General features: G+C 44.2%; 1 protein-coding gene across 1 annotated transcript in view; it reads left to right on the top strand.

The window, feature by feature from the left end:
• Positions 1-18,445, top strand: part of cog2 (component of oligomeric golgi complex 2) — a 135,668-nt gene extending 117,223 nt beyond the window's left edge. Inside the window, exons 13-18 of the mRNA XM_068020195.1 lie at positions 8,225-8,395; positions 9,121-9,193; positions 10,645-10,787; positions 12,844-12,983; positions 14,621-14,801; positions 17,603-18,445. Of these exons, the coding sequence (XP_067876296.1) occupies positions 8,225-8,395; positions 9,121-9,193; positions 10,645-10,787; positions 12,844-12,983; positions 14,621-14,801; positions 17,603-17,704 (810 nt within the window). The 3' untranslated portion in view covers positions 17,705-18,445. The remainder of the gene's footprint in view (positions 1-8,224; positions 8,396-9,120; positions 9,194-10,644; positions 10,788-12,843; positions 12,984-14,620; positions 14,802-17,602) is intronic.
• Positions 18,446-21,992: the final 3,547 nt, after the last annotated feature.

Genomic DNA, 21,992 nt, shown 5'->3' with positions numbered 1-21,992 from the left:
TCTTCTTAGCCCTCCCTTTAGATCCTTCCTGGCTAGCTTGTAACTCTCAAGCGCCCTAACTGAGCCTTCACGTCTCATCCTAACATAAGCCGCCCTCTTCCTCTTGACAAGCGCTTCAACTTCTTGAGTAAACCACGGCTCCCTCGCTCGACAACTTCCTCCCTGCCTGACAGGTACATACTTATCAAGGACACGCATTAGCTGCTCCTTGAATAAGCTCCGCATTTCGTTTGTGCCCATCCCCTGCAGTTTCCTTCCCCATCCTACACATCCTAAATCTTGCCTAATCGCGTCATAATTTCCTTTCCCCCAGCTATAATTCTTGCCCTGCGGTATATACCTGTCCCTGCCCATCGCTAAGGTAAACCTAACCGAATTGTGATCACTATCGCCAAAGTGCTCACCTACATCTAAATCGAACACCTGGCCGGGTTCATTACCCAGTACCAAATCCAATGTGGCATCGCCCCTGGTTGGCCTGTCCACATACTGTGTCAGAAAACCCTCCTGCACACACTGGACAAAAACAGACCCATCTAAAGTACTCGAACTATAGTATTTCCAGTCAATATTTGGAAAGTTAAAGTCCCCCATAACCACTACCCTGTTACTCTCGCTCCTGTCGAGAATCATCTTCGCTATCCTTTCCTCTACATCTCTGGAACTATTCGGAGGTCTATAGAAAACTCCCAACAGGGTGACCTCTCCTCTCCTGTTTCTAACCTCGGCCCATACTACCTCAGTAGACGAGTCCTCAAACGTCCTTTCTGCCGCTGTAATACTTTCCTTGATTAACAATGCCACACCCCCCCCTCTTTTACCCTCTTCTCTGTTCTTTCTGAAACATCTATGCTGTGGACGGCCACGCCCAGTACACACTGGCTTAAGAATTGCCTACACTTCCCCCTTTATGGGCTGCTCAATCATCTGTGAGGGATAACTTGATTTGAAGAATGAATTGGGAAGGCTCTGTCAGGGTACAGAAACCGAGATGGTTCAGCAGCCTGAAATAAAAACAAAGTGCTGGAAATACTCAGCAGGTCAGGCAGCATCTGTGGAGAGAACCAGAGTTAATGTCAAAACTGTAACAGGTTTTAAACAAGTCGCAGAGGCAGGAAAAGGCAGGAGGAGAGGGGAAAGAACAAAAGGGAAGGTCTGTGATTGGGTAGAAGGCAGGAGAGGTTAAATGACGAAAGGGATAATGGTGCGAAGCAAAAGGAGATGGTAATGGGAGCAGTAAAGATCTGTAATCATGGGTGAATCCTAAACCTGAATGGTAGCATTTCAGTTAGAAGCCACGTAGAATAAGTTGGAACCGGAGACAGATGCTGATCACGAAAATTAATAACTCTTGGTGGCTTACATTCTCAAATATCTGCCCAAATCTCCCAGAAGTATTTCCGTACTGTCTGCCTTCCTGGACAACCCATTTCATGCATTCACCACGATTTGCATAAAGCAGCTAAATCTAATCTTCCTCCTCTAAGCTTAGCTCGTGAAGCCCAGTTGTAGAGTTATGACAATTGCAAACATATCATAAAGGTTCGATTTTTCTGTTTCCCTCAGAATCTTGGAATGACAGAATAATCTTTTCCCTGAGCCTTCACTTCTCCCGAGTCAACATTCCTGGGTTGTCCAACCTCCCCTCATTATTCAGATGCCTTATGTTTAGGCTCAGTTTAGTTGTCCTTTTCTGTACAGTTCCCAGCACCTAGATATCTTCTTGTGGCAGGTGGTGAGAATTGTACACACTACACCAGGTGTACCATATTGGTGCTTTGTATAACCACTGGAATTTGTGCTCTGTTTCTCTGCCTGTACATCCCCAGATTCAGTTTGCTTTCCGCAGTGCTGCAGCACATTGGACGGGGTTGTTCCAGTAAGATACCAAGTATTCCCTCTCCTGAGCTGTGTCCTGTAGCCTTATAGCCTTATTTTGCATCTTCCAATATTAAATGCCACTTGCCACCCATCAGCCCACCTTTGCAATCTATCCAGACCCTTTGGAATTGGTTTGACTGTTCCCATTGTTTGGACCCCATTTCCCCTCAGCTTTGTGTCACCTGCAAATTTAAACCGCTCTCTCCCTAGGTCCAACTCATTTATATAGACTGTAAACAGCAATGGCCCCAGCACTGATCCATATGTTGCACTGCTGGTGACTCCCTTACCACATCACTACAGCTGCATTCACAACCTCCTATTGCTGTCTCTGGTGTAGCTAATTTTGAGTCCATCTCAGAAGCTTGCCTCCTATCCCATGACTTGTGGCCTTCATGCCCATGTGGCACTGTATCAAAAGCCTTACTGGAATCTAAACGTTTTGCATACTATGTCAACAAGGTCTGTCATTTCCTCTGAAACTCCAGGAAATTTGTTAGGATAGTCCTCCCTCCCGTAAATGCAGGCTGACACTATCCTGTACCTATCTAGGTGTTCCATTATCTGCCTCTGAACACTTGACTCTCGACAGATGCCAGGCCGACTAGCCCACCCCCACACCACCTTTTAAAAGTTTCTGTTATGTTGGCTGCTTCCCAGTAAAATTCACTTGATCTTCATTTGTTTATCCTCATTTGAGAATCACAGGGTTCAGACGAGTGAGGAAAAATTTGCATTAAAGCAAACCGGATAACCTTTATGATGCCTCCAACTTCTAACAACCAAAGTAGGAGAAGAACCTTCTTTCTTACAGTAGCAGTGAATTGAGAAACTTCAGTTATACAGAGTTACAAAGCCACTTGTTATGTTAATGCTCTGTGAAAACTGCTGATGGGTTAATGCCTAATCCCCAGTCTCGGTCAGTTACCTCTGGCATCTTGCCCAAACCAACACAAAATACTACCCTTTGGACTCTTAATAGTCTTCATTAATTCAAAATAATTTTTTAAAAAGATTTAATGGTTTGTCTAAAGAGCACACCATTCAAATGAATGTGATTTTTATTTAACTCCTACCTTCACTGCATTGCCCAAAGGATGGGAGGGGATTTATAGATTGGCCAAATATTTTGTACATTAGTCAATTACCTGTGCCACCACACATGGAGATAAGAGGTACACCAGCGTAAACAGCTGATCCAGTGGCTGAAACACTTTTTAATGACGCAATCACATTGTTGGGAGAAAGGACAATCTAATCTCAATACATATTGCAACTCACACATAGCTCATCATCATTCCAATGCAGGAATACCTGCACACGCCCATTAGAAGGAGAATGGACAACTGTAGGCTTTGGTGCAACAATACAACAGCAAGGCAGAGTACTCCATTTCCCTCAGAACATTGGGAGCTGTAAGCAGTCACATCACCAGTTCCACAGTTCACTAACCACTCAGAGGAGATTGATTTAACCAACACTGGCAGACACAAACTACATCTTCATATCACGTGGAAACTAAACAAAGGAGAAACAGAAGACTTTTAATCTTGAATGTGTATTTTCTTTTTGCAATGTTTCGAAAGGCAAACATTTCCCTGGCAAACAATCATATACCAAGCTCAGCCTCCGTAACTGGGCATGGCTGATGTTGACTGACTAATATTTGTACATAGAAGTTGCAACTCTGAACACAGCAGGAACACAACCTATAAAGAAAATACACACAGCCACATCACAGTGCAGGATCGCTTGGACTTCCTCCAGTAACACATGATAGAGTCACTCTCACCTACAGTAACACACGATAGAGTCACTCTCACCTCCTACAGTAACACACGATAGTCACTCTCACCTACAGTAACACACGATAGAGTCACTCTCACCCCCTACAGTAACACACGATAGAGTCACTCTCACCCCCTACAGTAACACACGATAGAGTCACTCTCACCTCCTACAGTAACACACGATAGTCACTCTCACCCCCTACAGTAACACACTGTAGAGTCACTCTAACCCCCTACAGTAACACACTGTAGAGTCACTCTAGCCCCCTACAGTAACACACTGTAGAGTCATTCTCACCTCCTACAGTAACACACTGTAGAGTCACTCTCACCTCCTGCAGTAACACACTATCGAGTCACTCTCACCGCCTGTAGTAACACACTATACAATCACTCTCACCGCCTGCAGTAACACACTATCGAGTCACTCTCACCGCCTGCAGTAACACACTGTAGAGTCACTCTCTCAGCCTGCAGTAACACACTATCGAGTCACTCTCACCGCCTGCAGTAACACACTGTAGAGTCACTCTCACCTCCTACAGTAACACACTGTAGAGTCACTCTCACCTCCTACAGTAACACACGATAGAGTCACTCTCACTGCCTGCAGTAACACACTGTAGAGTCACTCTCACCTCCTACAGTAACACACTGTAGAGTCACTCTCTCCTCCTACAGTAACACACTGTAGAGTCACTCTCACCTCGTACAGTAACACACTATCGAGTCACTCTCACCTCCTACAGTAACACACTGTAGAGTCACTCTCACCTCCTACAGTAACACACTGTAGAGTCACTCTCACCTCCTACAGTAGAAACGTAGAAAATAGGAGCAGGAGTAGGCCATTCGGCCCTTCGAGCCTGCTCCGCCATTCATTCTGATCATGGCTGATCATCCAACTCAGTAACCTGTTTCCGCTTTCCCCCCATATCCTTTGATCCCTTTACACCCAAGAGCTATATCTAACTCCTTCTTGAAAACATACAATGTTTTGGCCTCAACTGCTTTCTGTGGTAGTGAATTCCACAGGTTCACCACTCTCTGGGTGAAGAAATTTCTCCTCATCTCAGTCCTGAAAGGTTTACCCTGTACCCTTAGACTATGACCCCTGGTTCTGGACTCCCCCAACATCGGGAACATCCTTCCTGCATGTATCCTGTCAAGTCCTGTTAGAATTTTATAGGTTTCTATGAGATCCCCCCTCAGTCTTCTGAACTCCAGCGAATATGATCCTAACCGACTCAATCCCCCTCATACGTCAGTCCCGCCATCCCAGGAATCAGTCTGGTAAACCTTCACTGCACTCCCTCTATAGCAAGAACATCCTTCCTCAGATAAGGAGACCAAAACTGCACTCAATATTCCAGGTATGGCCTCACCGAGGCCCTGTATAATTGCAGCAAGACATCCCTGCTCCTGTACTCGAATCCTCTCGCTATGAAGGCCAACATACCATTTGCCTTTTTTACCGCCTGTTGGACCTGCATTCTGTCCCCCAGAAGCTCTGGTTATAGGGAATCATTTGGAGCTTTCAAGACTGGAATTGCTAGATTATTGTTGGGTTTGGCTGTCAAAGGATGTGGAGTAAAGGTTGGTAAATGGAGTTAAATTACACTTCAGCCATGATCTAATTGAATTGCAGTGTTGGTTAGAAGGGTTGAATGGCCCCCTCCTATATGCCCATCCAACTCCCCACCCTCCCCACCCTCTCTCCCCCTCTCTCACACGCACGCGCACACGCACACACACACACACACACACACACACACACACACACACACACACACACACACACACACTGTTCCCCATCCCTCCCCACCCTCTCTCTCACACACTGTACCCCATACAACTCCCTATCCCCTCTCAGACACTGTACCCCATCAAATTTCTCTCTCTCTCACTCACTCACTCACTCACTCACTCACTCACTCACTCACTCACTCACTCACTCACTCACTCACTCACTCACTCACTCTCACACACACACACACACTGTTCCCCATCCCTCCCCACCCTCTCTCTCACACACTGTACCCCATACAACTCCCTATCCTCTCTCAGACACTGTACCCCATCAAATTCCTCTCTCTCTCTCTCTCACTCACTCACACTCACACACACACACACACACACACACACACACACACACACACACACACACACACACACTGTACCCATTCAACTCCCCATCCTCTCTCAGACAGACTGTACCCCATCCAACTCCCCATCCTCTCTCAGACACTGTACCCCATCCAACTCCCCATCCTCTCTCAGACACTGTACCCCATCCAACTCCCCATCCTCTCTCAGACACTGTACCCCATCCTGTCTCACACACTGTACCCCATCCAACTCCCCACCCTCTCACACTCACTGTGCCCCATCCAACTGACCACCGTCTCACACACACACTGTGCCCCATCCAACTCCCCACCCTCTCACACACACTGTATCCCATCCAACTCCCCACACTTTCACACACATTGTACTCCATCCAACTCCACACCCTCTCTCTCACACTGTACCCCATCCAACTCCCCACTCTCTCACACGCACTGTACTCCATCCAACTCCCCACTCTCTCACACGCACTGTACTCCATCCAACTCCCCACTCTCTCACACGCACTGTACTCCATCCAACTCCACACTCTCTCTCTCACATACTGAATCACATCCAAATCCCCACCCTCACACACAGACGATTACAACCTCATCACTGTGACTTTCAGCCATGTCAGTCCTGTCAATCTTGTTTTAGCATCGTGCTTTTCTAGATGCAGCTTCCTCACTTCAGGTTTTTACACAGCCTTCAGACTGCACCTTACCCTCGGATACACGTCTCACACATTAAGCAGCAGACACAAAAAATCTTCACCCTCCCCCACTGAGCGAGAAAATCATATTAAACCCTCAGAGTTGAAAGAATAAGACCTCAGTCTTCAATCCACCATGTACAAGATAATCACCCATAATTATAATCACTCAGCAGTGAGCAAATTGTCAGCTCTTCCACTTCACTCCAAAGCATGTCCTCATCAATCAACACCCTCCACATTAAGATCAATCTCCACTCAGCACCGTGCAGCTTCGGTTTACAAGCCTGAACCCCAATCTGGACCTAATCCCCCATGGAACCAACTGGGCAAGAAGTACATAGAGACGGCACAACTGATCTATGCTGGTGTTTATACTCCACACGAGCCATCTCCTACCCTCATCATCTCCTCTTCATATCCTCTATTCCTTTCTTCCTCATTCACTTATCTAGTTTCCCCTTACTTGCATGTAAGGCCTTCACCACACCTGCCTTTCCCCACTGAGCAAGTTTTTGGACTCTTCCTTCCCTATGGAGCAAGACCTTAGCCCTTAATCCCTCTTTCCCTGAAATGTATCAACATATGAAAGTCTTGTGTGGAGCTTGCATTTGTCATTCTGCTTTGTGCATCATTATATACCTCATTTGTCACACATGCTTGTATAATGATTGCAGTTGAACATCATATATGTTCAACATCATATATGCAGAGCAACGCAATTGAATGATTTTTTTAAAAATGAGTTATATCCTGATAGTTTCTTTTAACTTTTGTTAACCTAACCATTTCTCAAGGCCACAGTTGTGGATTTACAAGTAGCTGCCAATCTGGAGAAACTTCCCTCCATAACAGCGGTTAGCCTCCATTTGAGCTCAGGATGTGGCCATTCAGTCCATTCCCTCCACAAGGGTACCTGAGCAGCAGCCTTAAAGAGACTGGCTGGGTTAAACATCGTAAACATCACAGCTACGTTCCAGGCCCCAAGGCTATCTGTGAGCAGCACCATGGTGGAACAGCTCATCTTTCATCAAAAATTGAATCTCTCTCCCGCAAGGTGCAATGCACTTAAAATTTGTACATATATTTTAGTCACTTTTTAAAGATCGTTTGTGCCCTTTAATTTCCTGACCCATGTTGGCCTTTTCATCTCCCTGGTGAGCTTATTCAGCAGGAGGGAGCTTGGAGCTTCAAGTAGCAACTCAATTGGTGAAACTCGCTAATTCTTAAAGGACTAGAATTGAAAGGTGTAAAGGTGTGTCGAGGGGATTTGTTTACCATTGCTGGTCTGAAAGGGAAACATAATTCATTAAGTTGTGTGGAGACACTGGAGAAACGGCAATTGATCTCCTTAGAGCAGAGGAAGCTAAGGAGAAATTTAACAGCTGTGTTCACAATTATGAAGGGTTTTAAAAGAATATTTTTTTCTAGCAAGTTATGATTATCTCGACTGCACTGCCTGACGAGATGGTGGAAGCAGATTCAGCAGTAACTTTCACAAGGGGAATTGATCTAACTTGAAAAGATAAAACTTGCAGGACTATAGGGAAAGAGTAGGGAGAATGGGACTAATTGGATAGGTGTTTTAAAGAGCTGGTGCAGGCACAATGGGCCAAATGGCCTCCTTCTGTGCTGTGGGATTCTTTGTACAATTCAGTGCTATATTTTCATAATGTTGGTACAAAAAGATTGGCTAGATCTGTGTTTGGTCACATCTTTTTCCTTTCCACAGTTGAAAATTGCGTTACCAAACAAGGACCTTACTCACCACGGGATTAAACCTTCACCTGGCAGTAATGAGGACCAGGGAAACGGGCTGACCTCAGATGTGAAGGTTGTGCCACCTCTTTCCGTTAACCAACTTGTGTATATTGTTGCTGATCTGGACAAGGTCCAGGAGCAGGTTAGAGTTGATTTCTTTCTTTTTAAGGCTAGATTATTAGAGGAGCATGTGTTTTAATAGTGGGTACATATTTGGAAACACTGCCCTTTCAGTATTAGAATTGTTAGGAATGTTTTATTCTTCCTTCCAGACTGCTTGTTACAGCTGAAGGATGACAATGCTCCTGTTTCTGTTATCCCCCATTCATGAAAAGTGGGATGAGTTGCCCCTGATTTAACTAGTTTTCCCAATCCACCAATTCATAGTGTTGGATCTAACATACTTCCTGAACTTGGTAAATTTACCATCACTAGGGCAGTTAGATCTGAGCCCTTAACTCCAACTCACTGCCTTCTATTTGGCACTGTTGGTCCTTGGAGGGCTGTAGGGACTGTGTCCCATATATATCAGTGATGTACAGTCAAAGCTCCTCCAGTGCTTTTGAGGGTAAAAGTCCCACTCCTTGTCCCGAGTGCTCTTGGCCAAGGAAGAGGGAAAAATGAAGCAGGGTTCCCATGCCTGGTTGCATTGTTGAATGTGCACTTGCTTGTGATGCCCTTCATGGTCAAATGACATTCCAACCTTTACTCTGTAGACTGATACACTGGGACATGCACTGTTGGGCCTCGGAGGGCTGTAGGGACTGGATCCTAGCAAGAGTCAGTACCTTCAAGGGAATAAAGGGGGGACAAAACTGTTACGAAAACAAATAGTTCCCCTTAATCCTTAAACTGCCTTTTTCACAGCTTCCAGAGCTTTTGAAGATGATTAAACCAAGACTAGAGAACATTGGATTTGCAAATTTCGCTCTCATTTCAGGTAGGATGCTGTAAAACATTTGAGGGTGTTTTGTGAGATAATTGTATACATGGTTTGAAGCTGCTCCGTGTTGTAGGATGTTGGAGATTCTCCAGCGAGGAAGGTTATCTCTGTGGGAATTTCAGGATTTATCTGGGGTTAGGGTTGGGAGTGGGGACTTTGCATAAGGTTTTGCCTCTCCTCCTTGCTGAGGAATCTGTCTGGCTGTTGAGTAGATGAACTAAACAGCAGAAAGAGTGAGTGACAAATAGATGTACAGCTGTATAATAACATTTCAGATCTCTTTTCTAGGTTAAAGGATGTTCAACCATGCTTTTAACTATAAAGAAAGTCAGTGTTGCATTTCTATAGCCCCTTTCATGACCTCAGGACATCCCAAAGCCCTTTACAGCCAAGGAAATACTTTTGAAGTGTAGTCACTGTTGTAGGAAATGTGGCAGCCAATTTGTAATGTTGGTTGAGGGGTACATATTGATCCAGGAGACTGAGGGTAGCTCCCCTGCTGCTCTTTAAAATAGTGCCAAGGGATCTTTTATGCCCATCTAAGAGGGCCGAGGAGCCTCGATTTAATATCTCACTGAAAGTCAGAACCTCCGACAGAGCAGCACTCCCTCAATACTGCCGTGGGAGTGTGTGCCTATTGATCATGTGCTCAAATTCTTGGAGTGGCACTTGAACCTACAACCTCCTGACTCAAGGCTACCTACTGAGCCGCGGCTGACCTGGCCGTAATTGATGGTTCACTTGGGGAAGCCAGAAATTTTCCTATATATTGATAAAAGAAAGACTTGGATTTACATAAAGCACCTCATTATATGTCTCAAACATTTCAAAACACTTCAGTGAGGTGACGTAGGTAGACAAACTTGGCAATCATTTGGGCAACAATGAGATGAATGAGCAGTTCATCAGTTTTTTTGATTGAGGAAGGAACGATGGTCAGGATAGTGGGACAGCTCCCTGCTCCTGTTCAGATAGTGCCATGGGATCTTTAACACCCAGCTGAAACATTGAAACTGGCAGATGGGACCCTGGCTTCAAGTCACACTTGAAAATGACACCTGCGACAATGCAGCATTCCCTCAGAACTGCTCTGAAGTGTCAGCCTGGGTTATGTGTCTATCCTGGGGCCATCTTGAAAGGAGGAGGACAATCCTATCTTCTGCTTTTCTGTTACTAACCGCTTCCTTAAACCTTGTCCCCTCCCGTCCGTTGCACTCTCACCTCAATTACCAGGAAAGCACAGGAAAATTCATCAGTCCCACTGGCTAACACACAAACTGAAACAGTGTGTCACATCCATTTTCACTACATTGTAAAATAAGACCATCATTGAGTGGAGGAAAGTGAGAATAAAATTAATTATCTGAAAATAAATCCTATCTAATCGTTTATTCCCTGGCTGAACTGTTCGTGTGTAATTTCTACTTACTTTTTCTTGCCCTCAACAGAAGCACTTTCAGACTCTCAGACTTCAGTGGTAAACAGTCTGCCTGCATTAAGTGACAAAATTATCGAGGAACTGAGTGAAGCCTGTTTCAGCTATCTTAAAAATGCTTCAGAAGTGCCCAGGCTATATCGGAGGACTAACAAGGCAAGTGTTCAATAATTGTTTCAGCTTGTCCCTCTCTGTATTTCTATTACTGTATGTAGAAAATGAATACACTGCCTGAAGTGGTGGTAGAGGCAGGAACCCTCACAATATTTAAAAAGTATTTAGATGAACACTTGAAACGCCATAGCATACAAGGCTATGGGCCAAGTGCTGGAAAATGGGACTAGAATAGTTAGGTGCTTAATGGCCGGCACAGACAAGATGGGCCGAAGGGCCTGTTTCTGTGCTATACAACTCTATGACTCTAATATTATAATCCAGGGAATGATTCCGGCACAGACACAATGGGCCAAATGGCCACCTTCTGTGCTCTATGATTCTATGACCCTTTAGCAGCCAATCATTGACACAAATTCTACCAAAATAACACTGAATAATGCACTGCACAAAAGGGTACTTTGGGAAATTGCTCCCATGGCGTGGTATTTTTAGCAATTTATTGGATTTTTAAAATTCTTTCAAGGGATGTGATCATCACTGGCAAAGCCAGCACTTGTTACTTATCCCTAATTGCCCAAACTAAGGTGGTAGTGAGCTACCTTCTTGAACTGCTGCAGTTCATCTGGTGTTGGTACACCCACGGTGTTGTTAGGAAAGGAGTTGCAGGTTTGTGACCCAGCGACATTGAAGGAATGGTAATGTAGTTCCAAGTCAGGATGTTGTGTGGCTTGCAGGTAGTGGTGTTCACATGCATCTGCTGCCCGTGTCCTTCCAGGTCGCAGAGGTTGCAAGTTTGGACGGTGCTGTCGAAGGAGCCTTGGCGAGTTACTGCGGTGCATCTTGCAGATGGTACACACTGCTGTCACTGTGCTTTGGTGGTGGAGGGAGTGATATTTAAGGTGGTGGAAGGGGTGCCAGTCAAGCGGGCTGCTTTATCCTGGATGGTGTCGAGCTTCTTGAGTGTTGTTGGAGCTGCACCCAAGCAGGCAAGTGGGGAGTATTCCATCACACTCCTGACTTGTGCCTTGTAGATGGTGGACAGGCTTTGGGGAGTCAGGAGGTGAGTTACTCACCACAGAATTCCTAGCCTCTGATCTGCTCTTGTAGCCACAGTATTTATATGGCTACTGCAGTTCAGTTTCTGGTCATGGTAACCCCCAGGATGTTGGTTACCAGTCCAGTACCATTGCCACTGGACCCCTAGTACCTGAGGAATGCAGAAGGGCAAATTAAATGCCAACTTATATTTTTTTAAAAAGGAGGAAAAGACAATCCTGGTAACAAAAGGCTAGAGAACCTGATCAGTTCGAACATTAGAGGGCATCCTGGAGGAAGGAAGGAATATTGAAATTCCTAGAGAAATGTAGACTAACAAGAGGGAGACAATATAGCGTTTATGGAGCTAGGTCATTTTGGACACATTATCGTTTGAGTAGACAATGACTGCTGTGTAATTGTTTATCAGTAGTTTTTGATACTGTGCTGCACAAGAGATTGGCCCGCAAGGTTACAAGTACAGAATAGGAGTGAAGATGGATCTGTATCGGAATGGGGGAAGGTGAGCAGGGTACCCATAGGTAGTGTTGGGGACTTTACTGTATGTTCTACTGTTTAGGTGTCAGCTGTGGCTCAGTGGGTAACACTCTAGCCCCTGAGTCAAAGGTTGTGGTTCAAGTCGCAGTCCAGAGACTTGAGCACAAAATCTAGGCTGACAGTGCAGTGCAGTACTGAGGGACTGCTGCATTGTCGGCAGTGCAGTCTTTCAAATGAGACATTAAACTGAGGTTTCTGCTCTTAGATGGACATAAAAGATCTTGTGGTATCATTTCAAAGAAGAACAGGGGAGTTCTCCCCAGTGTCCTGGACAATATTTATCCCTCAAACAGCATCACTAAGAAACACATTATCTGGTTATCACATTGCTGTTTGTGGGAGCTTGCTGTGTGCACCTTATCTGAACTTAACCTGGCCGGAACCCACACCTCCTCACACTGACATGACCGATGTGGAATAAAATCATGTCCCCTTCATCGTGGAATTTTGACATCCAATAACATCCATTTTAATATGCTTTGTTGTATTTTGTTTTCATCAGGAGGTCCCTACCAAGGCTTCCTTGTATGTTGAAAATGCCTTGAAACCCCTGCACCACCTTCAAAGAGAATATAATGGTGTTGTGAAAGAAAACAGGATACAGGAGTGGTTGTTGGGTACTCTCAGAATTAGCACTGATAGGTAAGCATTCCATGATATAAAGCAGGCATTAAGAAATCTCCTATGTAGTTCTCATTACAATTACTTTCCCACATAATATTCTTAATACTGCCTGTAACCATTCTGATTCTTGCAAGGTGCAGTTCTGTATTGTTGGAGCTTTAATACTTTGCATGTTCCATGGTATTGCTGTTCTGGCGATTCAGGTAGATATTGGAAGATCCTGCAGCCCTACTTGAGAAAGAGCACCAATTTCCTGGTGTTACGGCCAAAATTGCTTCCTCAAGCAACAGTACTGGCATTGTCTGTTCACTCGTTCCAGAGCTGTTTATAAACACTTACTGTGTACAAACTGACTGCTACATTTCCTGCATCATCAACAGCCACTGCACTGCATAGTAATTCTTGGCTTGTGAGGTTGTGTGAAATATTTCACGAGAAATGTAATAAGATGCTGTGTAAGAATAGGGGAGTTCTCCTCAACTGATGGCCAATATTTATCCCTCAGCTAGCATCACAGATTATCTGATCATTATAACATTGTCCATATCCTAACTCTCACCAAGTCAATTTTACCCATCACCCCTGTGCTAGCTGACCTACATTGGCTCCCAGACTGGCGACGCCTCAATTTTCAAATTCTAATTCTTATTTTCGTAAGCTCATCCCTCCCAATCTCTAACTTCCTCCAGCGCTGCGACCTCTGAAACCTTTGCGCTCCTCCAGTTTTTTACTTTTTGCATCCCTGATTTTCATCGCTCCACCATAGGTGGCTGTGCCTAAACTCTGGAATTCCCTCGCTAATGGTCTCTATTTTCCAAAATCGTGATTAGACAAAGGGACAATAGTCTCTGGTTCTTAAAATCATGATTGGTCAAAGGGACATAGAAACAGTGAATATAGGAGCAGGAGTAGGCCATTCGGCCCTTCGGACCTGCTCCACCATTCAAAAAAGATTATGGCTGATCATCTAATTCAGTATCCCCGTCCCGCTTTCTCCCCATGTCTCTTGATCACTTTGGCATTAAGAAACATATCTATCTCCTCCTTGAATATATTTAATGACTTGGCCTCCACTGCCTTCTGCGGTAGAGAATTCCACGGGTTCACCACCCTCTGAGTGAAGAAATTTCTCCTCATCTCGGTTCTAAATGGCATACCCCGTATCCTGAGACTGTGACCCCTGGTTCTGGACTCCCCAGCCATCGGGAACATCCTCCCTGCATCTAACCTGTCTAGTCCTGTTAGAATGTTATAGTTTTCTATGGGATTTCCTCTCATTCTTCTAAACTCTAGTTGTCCCAATCTCTCCTCATTTGTCAATCCTACCATCCCAGGAATCAGCCTAGTAAATCTTCTTTGCGCTCCCTCCAAGGCAAGAACATCCATCCTCAGATAAAGAGACCAAAACTGCACACAATACTCCAGATGTGGTCTCACCAAGGCCCTGTATAACTGCAGTAAGACATCCTTGCTCCTGTACTCAAATCCTCTTGCAATGAAGGCCAACATACCATTCACCTTCCTAACTGCTTGCTAATTGCAGGGACAATGGTCTCTGGTTCCCAAAATCATGATTGGTCGAAGAGACTCTGCAGCACAACATCACACTGGCACAGAGTCTTCATTAAACTCAGGCGGCTGCTTCCTCTTTTCAGATATTACGAAACAGTTTCAGATGTTCTTAGCTCAGTTAAAAAGATGGAGGAGAGTCTCAAGCGACTGAAACAAGCACGGAAATCTGCAGCTGCAAGCAACATGGGAACAAATAGCGGCATCAGTGACGATAACAAAATCAGGCTACAACTCACTTTGGATGTTGAATACCTGTGGGATCAAGTAAGTTGATGATGGCTTATACAGGCTGAAATGTTAAAGGAAAGGAAGTTTGGTGAGCAGTGGTGTTCAACAGGGATTGGTGCTGCAACTACTTCTGTTCACAATTTACACCAATGATTTGGACACGGAGAAATTGGAAGAGCAATTTCTAAATGTGCAGAAGACATCAAATTGGAGGGGTGTAGTTAATACAGAGGAGTACTGTGACAAAATACAGGAAGATATTAATAAACTTGCAGAATGGATGTTTAAGAAATAGGAGCAGTATAGGCCATTCGGCCCCTTGAGCCTGCTACGCCATTCAATAAGATCATGGCTGATCTGATTTTGACCTTAACTGCACTTTCCTGTCTGCCCCTCATAACCCTTGACTCCCTTGTAGATCAGAAATCTGTCTAACTCAGCCGCGAATATATTCAATGACCCAGCTTTCACTGCTCTCTGGGGTAGAGAATTCCAAAGATTCACGACCCTCTGAGAGAAGAAATTCCTCCTCATCTCCATCTTAAATGGGAGGCCCCTTATTCTGAAACTGTGCCCCTAGTTCTAGATTCCACCCCCCCCCCCCCGCCCCGAGGGGAAACATCCTCTCAGCGTCTACCCTGCCAAGCCCCCTCAGTATCTTATATGTTTCAATAAGATCACCTCTCAATCTTCTAAACTCCAATGAATAGAGATCCAACCTGCTTAACCTTTCCTCATAAGACAACCCCTTCATCCCAGGAATCAGCCTAGTGAACCTTCTCTGAACTGCTTTAAACCTCCTTAAGTAAGAAGACCAAAACTGTATACAGTACTCTAGGTGTGGTCTCACCAATGCACTGTACAATTGTAGCAAGACTTATTTACTTTTATATTCCATCCCCCTTGCAATAAATGGCAGCATTCCATTTGCCTTCCTAATTACTTGCTGTACCTGCATGCTAACCTTTTGTGATTCATATGCAAGGACACCCAGATCCCTCTGTACTGCAGCATTCTGTAGTCTCCATGTAATTCTAACTGGAAACTTAAAGCAGCCTTTATTTTTTTTTTAAAGATTATTGTTTGGGATGCCTGTAATCCCTAGTGTCTTCTTCAGAAGTTGATACCAAATCATTAAGATGAAGATTTGCTGGGCTTACTGGCATGTCGTTTCCTCGCCATCTCTTGAGGCAGGATACAGCTTATCATGCCACTTTACGAGTGCTTTTCTATTCGCACCAAAGTGGACAACCTCACATTTTCCCAGGTTACACTCCATTTGCCAAATTTTTGCCCACTCACTTAACTTGTCCAGACCTCTCTGAAGACACTTTGTGCCTTCCTGACAACTTGCTTTCCTACCTATCTTTGTATCATCAACAAATTTGGCTTCAGTACACTCGGTCTCTTCATCCAACTCATTAAAATAGATGGTAAGTAGTTTAGCCCCCAGCACTGATCCCTGTGGCATTCCACTAATTACAGTTTGCCAACCTGAAAATGTCCATTTATCCCAACTTTCTGTTTCCTGTTAGCCAATCCTCTATCCATGCTAATATATTACCCCAACACCATGAGCTCTTATCTTGTGTAGTGACCTTTTATGTGGCACCTTCTTGAATGCCTTTTGGAAATACAAATACACTACATCTACTGGTTCACCTTTTATCCATTTTGCTTGTTACATCCTCAAAGAACTTTAGTAGCAACACAGTTTATTAAGGCCATTTAATAAAAAGTGAAAAGCAGGGAAGTTATGTTAAACTTGGTTAGTGACCGTTCTGATCTCCATATTATAAAAGGCATATAGAGGCACTGGAGAAGGTGTAAAAAAAAAAATTCACAAGGATGAGGCCGGAACTGAGAGGTTATAACTATCAGGAAAGACTGAACAAACTGAGGCTTTTTTCACTGGAAAAGAGAAGACTGAGGGGTGCCCTAATAAGTAGAAAGAAAGATATGGTGTCTTTCACGACCTCAGGACGTCTCAGATGTCCCAAAGCACTTTAATGCCAGTGAAGTACTTGTGAAGCATAGCCACTGTTGTAATGTAGCTCTTTAAGACAATGAAAGGGTTTGATAGGGGGAGAACAAAAATAGATTCTTCAAATATAAATATAAGATAGTCACTATGAATTCAGGAGCAACTTCTTTACTCAAAGAGTAGTGGAACTCGCTATCACAAGGTGTAGTTGAGGCGAATAACATAAATACATTTAAGGGGAAGCTCGATAAGCGCTTGAGGGAGAAAGGAATAGAAGGATATGTTGATGGGGTGAGATGAAGTAGGTTGAGGGGAGGCTCATGTGAAGCCTAGATCAGTTGGGCAAATGACTTGTTTCTGTGCTGTTGACTCAATGTAGGCTGGAAAAGTTTGGATTAAAAGATTGGAGAGGAGATAATGGAGGCACTATCCATAACTAACAAAAAAAATTTGGAAACCGGAATTGTGGCAATGCATCAGAGAAGAGAACATTGTTCAACAAAAAAAAGTCAGGCTCAGTTAGGTTGTGGGGAAGATTTCCTCAATCTTTATCTAGTTATGACCCTCACTCTGTAACTGGTGAAGACCATTTGCCAACCAGTGGAAAGAGTTTTTTTTCACTATTTTCACTTTCAGAACCTTGAATAATTTTTGGAAACCTCTATACGATCCCCTATTAACCTTTGCTGATTCCGTGGAAAAGTCCCAATTTTTCAAGTTTTCTTCGTAACTATAACCCCTCATTGATTTTCTAGTGATAATTTAATGGTAATAACTTGCTGTTGCAAATAAATTGATTTTAGAAGCATGTGATCATACTTGCCTCAGTGACACTTGTCTGTCTGTTTCCCAGATCCAGAGGCTGGGCCTGCAGACGTCGGCCTTCACACAATTTGCAGCCCTGCTGGACCTAGCTCAAGCAGCAAAAGCTGTAGCTAAAGCGGAGCCAGTCTGAGACATCGCTGGAGCCAGGTATCAATGGGTATCTACAGTCACCTACAGAATACAGCTACCAGCACAGTAACACAATTTAACACTATCGGGACTGTGTCACAGTTAACACCATCAGGACTGTACCACAGTTAATGCTACCCTATCTTCCTCAATTCCCAGTTGTCATAAAACACTTGTAAAAACTGTCACAGCTTATAAATCTCTGAAGAATATTTGCTGAATATTGGTGTATAATTGTTAGATGATAACTGATTTCTACTAATTGTAGATTTTTGAGTGCAGTGCTGGCCAACAGATTACAGTGGCTGCATCGGACATGTGCAATTTTATTTTCAAATTCCTTGGAGGTGCTTGGAATTGAAACTTCAAATGGAAGAGATCTGCAGATCATTATTTTTTTCCAAGATGCAGATGAATGTCAAGTGAAGTGTTATTATAATTCCTGCTGTGTCAGTGATTTACTCACATATTTAAATAAATCCAATAAGGAATTCAGATGAAACTTCTTTACCCAAAGAGTGGTATGAATGTGGGACTTGCTACCACATGGAGTGGTTGAAGCAAATAGCCTGGATTTAAGGAGAAGCAAGATAAGCACATGAGGGAGAATGGAATTGGAGGATATGCTGATAGAATGAGATGAAGAGGATAGTGTGGCCTTTAAGCACCGGCAAAGACCATTTGATTGAATGTGCTGTTTCTGTGCTTTACATTCTATAATAAATAAGATACAACTCTTGAGTCTGGTGAATTGGAGATGTTTTGAAACTAGACATGACAGCATGTAAAACAATGCAAATTCCGCCTGACACCACTGGAGTTAGACCGAAGCTCTCCTGGTTACTGGGTGGGTTAGTGCACCACCCTCAGTGGGACTGGACCATCCCGTCCAAGGGCTCTGCAGGGCCTGTACTGAGTTATCTAACCTGGCTTGGGCAGCAGCAGAGGCTTCTGACAGCACTGTGACTCTCTGTGTCACCAGCCCAAGGGTGACAAAGGTCAACCACTGCTGCGCATCTGATGCCTGTTCAGTGGGTGGGGCTCCTGCTGGGAAATGCACGGGTGTAGACTAAAGGCCTGCTACCCGACGGGGCCCAACGACATGTGTCAGGTTCCGAGTTGGGTTGCACTTCTGGGTCCGGCATTCGGGCCCAGGTCAGGTAAGCACAGGTAAGTGGAGGAGAAAGGTGGTTTTGTTATTTTAAACTTGTGCAGATCAGCAACAAAGTGAAAAACGGAAGGTAGGTTAACTGATGGTCGGGTTGGGTCGGATGAGGGAAAAAATGGAAGGACTCGGACCGGGTTGGATGTTGTTTTGTTGGGCTCGGGTCGGGTTTTTTTTTTGCACACCTGAGCAGGCCTTTAGTGTAGACATGTTATGTGAATGGGAAATAACCTTCTATTTAGTGCCCTATCCATTGTTGAAGAGGTTGCTGACAATATTCGGTCTTACACATGAAGAACAACCATTTTGGGGAAATACCAGAGGGCTGACAGGGAGTGTGTGCCAGTACCCCAGCATGGGGCACTGTCTTTACCTGAGATGCGGAGGTACTCTGGACTGTAGTGGGGAAAATGAGTTAACTTATGGGTATTTCACTATGCAGGGAACAAAATGTACAAGGGGCGGATGGTATGTTACAGCTGTACAGAGCTCTGGTTAGACCTCATCTGGGGTACTGCTTTCTGTTTTAGGCACTGTAGCTCTCTACAGGTTCTCTACATGATGTACTGTTTCAGATTGTGTCGGGTGCAATATACTCTACATGGTATACTGTTTCAGACTTTGCCAGGTGCAGTATACTCTACGTGGTATAATGTTTCAGACTGTGCCAGGTGCAGTATACTCTACATGATGTACTGTTTCAGACTGTGCCAGGTGCAGTATACTCTACATGATATACTGTTTCAGACTGTGCCAGGTGCAGTATGCTCTACATGATGTACTGTTTCAGACTGTGCCAGGTGCAGTATACTCTACATGATATACTGTTTCAGACTGTGCCAGGTGCAGTATACTCTACATGGTATACTGTTTCAGACTGTGCCAGGTGCAGTATACTCTACATGATGTACTGTTTCAGACTGTGCCAGGTGCAGTATACTCTACATGGTATACTGTTTCAGACTGTGCTGGGTGCAGTATACTGTTTCAGACTGTGCTGGGTGCAGTATACTCCACATGATATACTGTTTCTGACTGTGCCGGGTGCAGTATACTCTATATGATGTACTGTTTCAGACTGTGCCAGGTGCAGTATACTCTACATGATGTACTGTTTCAGACTGTGCCGGGTGCAGTATACTCTATATGATGTACTGTTTCAGACTGTGCCAGGTGCAGTATACTCTACATGGTATACTGTTTCAGACTGTGCCAGGTTATCCATTGTCTCTCGAGATAAGGAGGCCCAAAGGAATACTGTTTCAGACTGTGCCAGGTGCAGTATACTCTACATGATGTACTGTTTCAGACTGTGCCAGGTGTAGTATACTCTAAATGATGTACTGTTTCAGACTGTGCCAGGTGTAGTATACTCTACATGGTATACTGTTTCAGACTGTGCTGGGTACAGTATACTCCACATGATATACTGTTTATGACTGTGCCGGGTGCAGTATACTCTACATGATGTACTGTTTCAGACTGTGCCAGGTGTAGTATACTCTACATGGTATACTGTTTCAGACTGTGCTGGGTACAGTATACTCCACATGATATACTGTTTATGACTGTGCCGGGTGCAGTATACTCTACATGATGTACTGTTTCAGACTGTGCCGGGTGCAGTATACTCTACATGATGTACTGTTTCAGACTGTGCCAGGTGCAGTATACTCTACATGATGTCCTGTTTCAGACTGTGCCGGGTGCAGTATACTCTACATGATGTCCTGTTTCAGACTGTGCCGGATGCAGTATACTCGACATGATGTACTGTTTCAGAATGCTGGATGCAGTATACTCTACATGATGTACTGTTTCAGACTGTGCTGGATGCAGTATACTCTACATGATGTACTGTTTCAGACTGTGCTGGATGCAGTATACTCTACATGATGTACTGTTTCAGAATGCTGGATGCAGTATACTCTACATGATGTACTGTTTCAGACTGTGCTGGATGCAGTATACTCTACATGATGTACTGTTTCAGACTGTGCTGGATGCAGTATACTCGACATGATGTACTGTTTCAGAATGCTGGATGCAGTTTTCTCTACATGATGTACTGTTTCAGACTGTGCTGGATGCAGTATACTCTACATGATGTACTGTTTCAGACTGTGCTGGATGCAGTATACTCTACATGATGTACTGTTTCAGAATGCTGGATGCAGTATACTCTACATGATGTACTGTTTCAGACTGTGCTGGATGCAGTATACTCTACATGATGTACTGTTTCAGACTGTGCTGGATGCAGTATACTCGACATGATGTACTGTTTCAGAATGCTGGATGCAGTATACTCTACATGATGTACTGTTTCAGACTGTGCTGGATGCAGTATACTCTACATGATGTACTGTTTCAGACTGTGCTGGATGCAGTATACTCTACATGATGTACTGTTTCAGACTGTGCTGGATGCAGTATACTCTACATGATGTACTGTTTCAGACTGTGCCAGGTGCAGTATACTCTACATGATGTACTGTTTCAGACTGTGCCAGGTGCAGTATACTCTACATGATGTACTGTTTCAGACTGTGCTGGATGCAGTATACTCTACATGATGTACTGTTTCGGACTGTGCTGGGTGCAGTATACTCTACATGATGTACTGTTTCAGACTGTGCCGGGTGCAGTATACTCTACATGATGTACTGTTTCAGACTGTGCCGGGTGCAGTATACTCTACATGATGTACTGTTTCAGACTGTGCCAGGTGCAGTATACTCTACATGATGTACTGTTTCAGACTGTGCTGGATGCAGTATACTCTACATGATGTACTGTTTCAGACTGTGCTGGGTGCAGTATACTCTACATGATGTACTGTTTCAGACTGTGCCGGGTGCAGTATACTCTACATGATGTACTGTTTCGGACTGTGCCGGGTGCAGTATATTCTACATGATGTACTGTTTCAGACTGTGCCGGGTGCAGTATACTCTACATGATGTACTGTTTCGGACTGTGCCGGGTGCAGTATATTCTACATGATGTACTGTTTCAGACTGTGCCGGGTGCAGTATACTCTACATGATGTACTGTTTCAGACTGTGCTGGATGCAGTATATTCTACATGGTATACTGTTTCAGACTGTGCCGGGTGCAGTAT

The sequence above is a fragment of the Heterodontus francisci genome, chromosome 3, assembly GCF_036365525.1.
Source record: "Heterodontus francisci isolate sHetFra1 chromosome 3, sHetFra1.hap1, whole genome shotgun sequence".
NCBI classification, from domain to species: Eukaryota; Metazoa; Chordata; class Chondrichthyes; order Heterodontiformes; family Heterodontidae; genus Heterodontus; species Heterodontus francisci.
The sequence above is the reverse complement of the archived record's forward strand: the minus strand, read 5'-3'. Positions and strand labels throughout refer to the sequence as shown.